Source organism: Dromiciops gliroides, chromosome 3, assembly GCF_019393635.1.
Source record: "Dromiciops gliroides isolate mDroGli1 chromosome 3, mDroGli1.pri, whole genome shotgun sequence".
Lineage (NCBI taxonomy): Eukaryota > Metazoa > Chordata > Mammalia > Microbiotheria > Microbiotheriidae > Dromiciops > Dromiciops gliroides.
In genome coordinates, this window is record NC_057863.1 from 573,361,649 (window position 1) to 573,370,232 (window position 8,584).

General features: G+C 41.0%; 1 protein-coding gene across 1 annotated transcript in view; it reads right to left on the reverse strand.

The window, feature by feature from the left end:
- Positions 1-4,712, reverse strand: part of NEK3 (NIMA related kinase 3) — a 37,154-nt gene extending 32,442 nt beyond the window's left edge. Inside the window, 3 exon segments of the mRNA XM_043998225.1 lie at positions 1,657-1,674; positions 1,676-1,839; positions 4,588-4,712. Coding sequence (XP_043854160.1) covers positions 1,657-1,674; positions 1,676-1,774 — 117 coding nt within the window. The 5' untranslated portion in view covers positions 1,775-1,839; positions 4,588-4,712.
- Between the last annotated feature and the right edge of the window lie 3,872 nt (positions 4,713-8,584).

Here is an 8,584-nt window from a genome sequence, read left to right on the forward strand (position 1 = left end):
TCCAGTTCCAGGGCCTGATCAAATGAGAATTTTTACTCAAATGCTTATTGGGGTGAGAGTCCTGGTATTTACTTTTTTGTTGTTTTTTTGGTTTTTGTTAGTGAGGCAATTGAGGTTAAGTGACTTGCCCAGGGTCACACGGCTAAAGTGTTAAGTGTCTGAGGCCGGATTTGAACTCAGGTACTCCTGACTCCAGGGCCAGTGCTCTATCCACTGTGCCACCTAGCTGCCCATTTTACTTTTAAACCATCACAAAACTTATGGTTATGAGACACAAATGTCATGTGAAATTTGAAGAATTCAGGATCATGCACTGTAGGCTGAATGGAACCTTTGAGGTCACTAAGTCTGTATTTTATTTCTTGTTCAGCTGTGTCTGACTCTTCATGACCCTATTTGGGATTTTCTTGGCAAAGATACTGGAGTGGTCTGCCATTTCCTTCTCCAACTCATTTTCCAGATGAGGAACTTGAGGCAAACAGTGTCCAGTGACTTGCCCAGGGTCACACAGCTAGTAAGTGTCTGAGGCTTGATGATGGAAGATGAATCTTCCTGGCTTCAGGCCTGGCACTCTATCCATAACTGCCCATCTTCATTTTATAGCAAAGGAAAATGAGGCCCAGGCCAGTTAAAGTTATTTTGTCAAAATCAAACAGCTAGTAAGTAGCAAAAGTGGAATTTGAGCCTGGACCCTCTGGCTCTCAGTCCAATGGGATTTTTCACTATGCCCCAAGACTTCTGCTCATCCTTTGACCCAAATCAAGCTTTATTTGAAAAGAGCTCTGTGCTAGGTGTCCAGCCTTTGCCTCAGAACAAGAAAGATTTGCACCCCATTTTCCAAATAAAAACAGAAGCTTTAAGAGGGATAGAGAAGAAAATGAAGCCAACTGAATTCAGCGAAATCAAATCATCGAGGTCTCTTCAGGGTAACTGTGATTTTTCTCCATCTCAGATAATGCAACGCAACCCACTTTCTCCTTTCTCATAAATTATCAACCTTAAGAACTGGATTAGGATTTCATTTTTTTATTATTGAGTCAAGCCCCTTCTATAAAAATCGGAAAAATGCGGTCTACAAAGGGGAAACTGACTTCCCCAGGGTCAAAGAGAGAGGCAAGAGCTGAGGTACCCACGCTACACACCATGGCTCCTACTTTCTAATCCAGTGTCTTCCCTCCAGTAACCCACACCCATGCTGCCTCTCTTAGACTTTCTCTGTCTGACCAGGCACCACTTGTGCCTGCTGTATTCAATCCTGCACTTAACTTTTTGATATAATGATGAAGATGGTGACAGCAAGTTACATTTATTCAGCATACAGTGTGGTTCTCAAAGCCTTTTCACTATTATCAGGAAATTATTGGGTTTTGATCCTTCTTTTGTCTCCTGCTATGGCTGAAACTCCATTTGGCTACAAGGGGACACATTGAGCAAACCAACAATGGTGGTCTCTTCATCAGTGACATAAAGGCTACATTGTAACCATCTACATCAAGGATGATGGCTCACCATTTTAAAGACATGGCAAATATAAACCATTTAAAAAAAAACTCTTGATGCTCATCCTATGTGCTATTATAAATCTGATTCCAACAGCAGCTTGGGGAGTATGTGTGCTTCTAAATTGATGACCACTGAGAGTCGATTTTCATTTACCTTGGGAAGCCTTATTTCCCTTCATCGCATACTTCTGGTTGCTGCTTTCTTGTCGAACTAAAAGAGCCCGGCCGAAGGAACCCTCCCCAATCACCTTCAGTACTGTGTAGTCATCCATAATGAAGCAGTAGTCGACCTTGGTGAAGGTTACATTTCATAAGTTCGTCTCCCAAATATTACACACTGCATTAAAAAACAAAAAACAAATATAAGAACCAGCATTCAGTTGTTAAATTCATTATTTTAAAGAAACAAATCACAGGAAACTAGGATGCCTCTTGGCAGCTAGTTTCAGTGGCTAGAGCGCCAGGCCAGGAGTCAAGAAGACCTGAGTTTAAATCCAGCCTCAGACACGTCACTGAACTACGTTTGCCTCAGTTTCCTCATCTACAAATAAGCTGTAGAAGGACATGGCAAATTACTCCAGTATGCTTGCCAAAAAAAAAAAAATGGGGTCATTAAAAGTCAGACACAACTGAACAGCAACAACATGATCCCTCTTATAGAGTAAGACTGCCTTGAATTATTGGGAAGAAAAATCCTACAGAAATTTGAAATATAACACAAAAAATAGGTTGTGAAAATGCAAATAATTTTTCTTCAATGCTAAGTTCACTGATTTTTTATTTTATTTCATGCGATCTATTTTCTATTAGAATTTAGGATACAGCTAAGAGGCCAGACCTGGGATTTCACTGGCATGGGGAGCTCCCACTACCCAGCATTTATTAAGCTCCCTACTACGCATAAAGCAATATGCCAGTGCTAAAATAGACAACTTGAAAAGCAGCTCTTTAACCTCTGAAGGATCTTCCGTGCATAATTGTGGAACAAGCAATATATAAACAGGTCAAGTATAGGTGCATGATAATCCACGGAAGGAAAGAGTAGATCAGGAATGGCTTCCCTTGGAAGTGGCAGAGCCCACAGGATTCTGCCCACAGGCAGGGATGAGGAAAAGAGAGGGCAATTCAGGCATTGGTATACAAAGCCTATAGTAAGAAATGGACATGGGAAATAGAAACCCAAGGTCAGAAATAACAAGTAGGTTGTTTGACTAGAGTATAGGATGTACAAAGGGAAGTATGTGCAAAAAGCCTAGAGAGATTAGCTGGGAATTTTTTTTTTTTTATTAAGGACTAATCAGTCAACCCAGTTAAAATCTTTTTTAAAAGATCATTCACTTATATAGAAAATGTTTTGCATGAATACATACATGTGTGTGTGTATTTTTTTGCCATGTTGACAAGGAGGGATAGGGAAGGAAAGATTTTGGATCTCAAATAAAAAGAAAATTAAAAAAAGAAAAAAAATAACCATTCCATCCCAAAGGGTTGCATCTTGATTTAGTAGTTTAGGCAACTCAAGAACAAACATCAAACTATTTAAAATTCTATTCTTGGGGGCAGCTAGGTGGCAGCGGATAGAGCACCAGCCCTGGATCATGGAGGACCTGAGTTCAAATCCGACCTGACACTTGACACTTACTACCTATGTGACTGGGCAAGTCCACTTAACCCCAATTGCCTCACCAAAAAAGAAAAAAAAAGAAAGGAAAAAATTCTATTCTTAGGTCTCCCTCATTCTTATGGTTTTTTAAAGTCATATTGTGGTTTTTTTTTCTTTGCCATCATGTATTCTAAGTGCAAATTTATCAGTGACCAATGATCAAGGACTATATGCCATTGATAACATTTAATTTTTTTTTAGAGGGGGTGGTAGTCATCACATTAAGATTATCATCCTTGCCTAGAATTTTCCAGGGTTAAATTCCATAGATCTAATTCTAGAATTAATCATACTAATCAGAAGGAAATGTCCATTACTGTCTCTCCATAACCCTCAGGATCAGGGCACATGGACATAGATCACCAGAATCTAGATCTGAAAGGGCCTTCAAGAGTCATGAGTTCAACCTCACGCCAGTGAAGGAAGTCCCCTCTCTCTACATTATCCCAGAGTGGCTGGATGTTAACATCCCCAATGACGGGGTCACCCTCCCCCGACTAGGGAGTCTTCACAAAACAAATGGTTCGAAACTTCTTTATACTGACTAGGTGAATACTTGCTCCCCCTCTAACTTCCAATATTTGCTAATTTTACGCACTGAGAATGAGGCAGAATAAATGTAATCCCTCTTCGACAAGGCAGGCTTTCAAATATTTGAAGATACTTACAATGCACTAAGTTTTCACTTAAGGGTAAATGACCCACCTCTGCCTCAGTCTTTAAATCTTTCATCATTGAATTTTGTTAATTTTGGAAGAAAAAACCCCCCAACTCTTTACAATTCTACTATAAGCTCTTACCATGATGGCAAATATATAATTTCCCGCAAAAAAGGAGAAAGGGTTTGGGTTACGCTTGTGTGCGTGGAAGGCTGCACCTTACCTCCTCACAAGCGGGGGTAATACAGCTGTCTGGGCAACCAGCTTGAACTGCAAGGTTTTTTTTTACGAAGACTTATGCGTCAGTATTAAATACCCTTTTGCACTCACGGTTATAGGGGTCCACCCCCAATTCACCAAGTACTTTCTTTTAACAAACAAACAAAAACCCTCAGGTTTCGCTTTGCTGTGAATATAGGACATGGAGGCCAAGCCTAGACTGGCGCACAGGTGCCGACGGTCAGCGTGGGACTGGACCCATCCCCGCAGGGCTAGCTGGGGTAGGGGACCCATGCCGGGAGTGCAAGAAGTAGGGGCTGGGGGTGGGGCGAGACGGTTGGAGAGCAGCAGCAGCAACCCCAGATTTGGAGGGGGATGTGAGGGCGGGGATGGTTGGCTGCATCTGACCTGCCCAGTCAGGAAGTGCAGGACACCACACTCCCGGCCCCTTTGTTTCCCCATGGGAGCTCCAGGAGGCCCCTCGCCCCCGCTCCGACCATCGGCTCGGCTCTCCCTCCCCCACTCTCCCTGGGTTATTAAATACCCTCATGCATCTGCAGCGCCCGAGCTTCCCCCAGGCCGCCAAGCGGCGGCCCCTGGCAGCGCTCACGCAGAACCTTCCCCAGCTGCGGAGACTCCTCCCGGTCTGCCCACGGGGCGCGGAGGCGGGAACATAGGCACCCCGGAGGATAATACAGGCAGGATACTAGTGCGGCCGGGCCCTCGATGAATTGGCTTTCCTGGTTCTCGGGTTCACACCAAACAGACAACGAGAGCGGGAGGGTAATTGTCTGTTGAACTAGAAAAAACTCCAGAACTTGGTGCTGTGTTACTTCGTGTTGCCACTCAAAAATACCAAATGCCTTAATGTATGTCCCTAGCAACAGCTTAAATTTTTAGGAGTAGCATTGCTGTTGAATGTTTTATTGTTATATCTTGTAAAAACAACCTGTATCAGATTGCTTGCTGGCCCTCGGAGGGGGGAGGGAAAGGAGGGTGGGAGAAAAATTTGAAACAAAAAAATCTTTACATGTAATCGGAAATAAAATAAAAAGAGCAATTAATGCCACTGCTACACAAACTATTCGCAATAAGCAAGGGATGGGGGCAGCTAGGTGGCAAAAGTGACTAAAACACCAGCCCTGTATTCAGGGCGGTCTGAGTTTCAAATTCGGCCTCAGACACATGAATGACACTAGCTGTATAAAACCCCTGGGCAAGTCACTTAACCCTCATTGCTCCACAAAAAAAAAAAAAATGGGAAAGAAAAGAAAAATAATCAAGGGAAAGTAACTATACAAATGGTTTTATGTGACAAATATTGTTCTTATACCTAACCAGGAAGAGATGAAAAGTGTATTATAGTCCAATATTATTAATGAACATTGATGTAACCATTTTTTCAAAGTATTATAGCAATATAGTCTATGAAACATTAAAAAAAAACCACAAATGTAGTAAGAACCATCAGAACCCCTGTTCAATTAGAGTGTGGCTTGGGCAATAAACCATTTAAGCTCTTACTACCATGCTAAGCACCAGAGATACAAAGAAAGGCATAAAGATACGCCCCTGCTTCAAAGAGCTCACAATCTAATGGGGGACACAACATGCACACACCTAGGTACAAACAAGTTCATATGTTGTTGGAATCCCATAGTTAAAAAAACAAAATTATTGTGGGTAAAAATTTTTCCACTAGGTCCGGGCAGAACAGAGAGGAATTCTGCAATGATCTCTGTTTGCAATGTACTGGGCAGTAACCCACATGACAATCTGCCTCACTCCAACACATGACAAAGAGACTAGCTCAAAAACAGGGTAATGAATAAAGTGATGGCCTTGCCACAGTGAGGGCCCAGTTGGGATTATGTAATATGTAACCTGTAGGGGTCCCAGTCAGCACTGTTTTCAGATTATCTTTAGTTTATTCAGCATCATGTAAGTAGGAGCAAAGGCAGCTGTGGTGGAAAGTGATTGGATGGCTGAGGTTTGGCAGGGCAAAAAAATCTTTGACAGGATTCAAGAGGATAATGTAGAGTTGAACTGGTCAACCAGTTTTCACTTGATCAAAGTTATCTTTTTATTTTTGTAATTGCTTTCATCCCTTGTTTAGTGAATATATCTATTTGCATATCTGCAAAAGGTATATGATCTTCTCTTGTAATTTTTAAAATAATATGCACTTTAATAATAGGATCCTGTATGTGTGGCATATGGTGTGGAATTAGGGATTGGACCTAGTTTCTACCAGAATGCTTCCCAGTATTTCCAGCACTGCCACTGCCACCACTCAGTTCTGGCCCTCATCATCTCTTACCTGGACTACTGTCAATAGCATGTTGGTTGTTCTGCCTATTGAAAGTCTCTTCCTGATTCACCCATGTGAGTTTAGTTCATGTTTCAGGCTTGTTCCTCAAACATCATTACTTCTAATTCAGTGCTGCTTTCATTATTTATCTGTCCTTTTAGAAATTTTTTTAATGAACCCTGTTATTTTGTTGTCAATTAACCCCATAAGTATCTCTACTTTTTTCCATTTTTTTCTGGGATAATTTATTTTTATCTGTTTTCATTGGTTGCTACATTCGTTTACCTTTCTTGTATTTCTCTTATTCTATGAGGTGTTTGCAAGGCAAATACCTTACTCACACCTCATTTTCTTTGTAGGAATTTTTCAAGTTCCTCTTTTTTGAATGTCTTTTTTCTTCCCATTAGTAGACTCAGATTTGCAAAGGTATCGTATGGTGGGCTGTATCTTGAGCTCCTTTGCATTTTGGAACACATTATTCTATCCCCACCCCAAAGCTTTTAGTGGGTACAGAATAGTTTTATGTTCTTCCCATTTCCTCTCCTTTATATCTGAATAGAAAGTGTTGTTTGTAACTAGAATTCTTACATGCACTATGTGTTTTAGAGCTTCTAGTAGGATGTGGACACCATCCACACCCTCTCCCCGCCAACCCTATAGATTTTTTTTTAGTGACACTTTGCTTTTAGTGTTCAGAAGTTCGAGATTGCTTTTCGTTCAGTTTTCAGGTATTTTCGCTTATGTTTTCTTCTAGGAGACCTATAATCCTTAAGCTATCTTTGTGTCCTGTCTTCAAGACCAATGTTTTTCTTGCATAGTAATGTTTTCTTTGAACATTTTTGCTTCTTTTTTCCAGATTTTCCTTCATACTTACAGTCTCAATCAGTTGTTCTTTCATTTATTTCTTTGATGAGATTGACCACCATAGATTCTGTTCTGCCAATTATTTTCAGACCATAAATTCTGCTTTCATGATTCTTATTTCTCTCTGGAACCATTTGTGAATATCCTGCTTTAGTTTGATGCTCTTGGAAATCCATAAGTGTCTTCTACCTTATCAGGTGTTGGTTCATTTATCTGTTTTGCAATATTTATTCAGGTGTTCAGACTCATCTAGATGTTCTGGGGGTCACCTCCCCTTCTGTTATCTGCTCTATTATGTTATCTGTTTGTGCCCAAGGTTTTAAGTGGTTTCTTCCTCCTAAGATCTTTGGAAATTTTTTTTCCCCATATGCTCTCCTGGCTAGCTCACTTTCTCTTTCATCCTTGATGGTAAATACTATGAGGGTGCTCTATCTTGTTAGTTATGTGACCACATGACCTGGAAGTCTGGTCAAAAGTGTCATATGCAGAAGAGCTAAGAAGAATAAAGACCAAGAAAAGGTCATTATTAACAATTAAGGGGGCGGGGGGCAACTAGGTGGCACAGTGATAGAGCACTGGCCCTGGATTCAGGAGGACCTGAGTTCAAATCCAGCCTCAGACACTTGACACTCACTAGCTGTGTGACCCTGGGCAAGTCACTTAACCCTCATTGCCCTGGAAAAAACAACAATAACAACAAAAACCCAATTAAGAGGCCACCGGTGGTATTTGAGTTAATAGTTTCAGTTAAGCAGTGAGACCAAAAGACTTTAAGTGGTAGAAGAGGTTTTTTGGGTTTTTTTGTTGTTTTTTTTTTTTTTGTGAGGCAGTTGGGGTTAAGTGACTTGCCCAGAGTCACACAGCTAGTAAGTGTCAAGTGTCTGAGGCTGGATTTGAACTCAGGTACTCCTGAATCCAGGGCCGGTGCTTTATCCACTGCGCCATCTAGCCGCCCCTTAAGTGGTAGAAGAGTAAAGAGGTATAATATGAGTGGAAGCAATGAGTGGAAACAATACTAGTATGCTTTATAGAATTTTAGCAGTGAAAGGAAAAGCAATTGGAACAATTAGATTTATTCTACTGGACTGTAGAGAGCAGAATTAGTACCAAGTAAAAATTATAGGGATGTGTACTTCAGACCATCCTAACAATTAGACCCCTCCAAAAAAAGGAGGGGTTGGGGCTTGATGATGAGGTCCTTGTCACTAAAGGTCAGAGAGCCTCAATAATTACTTTTTATGAAAAATCCCTTCAAGGCTACTTTCATCTATTCTGTATGCACCTGTATGTATACATATATGTGTATGTCCATAAGCTTCTTATATGTTGACAGATGCTGTTTTTGCTATTTCTTTTATTCCTAGGA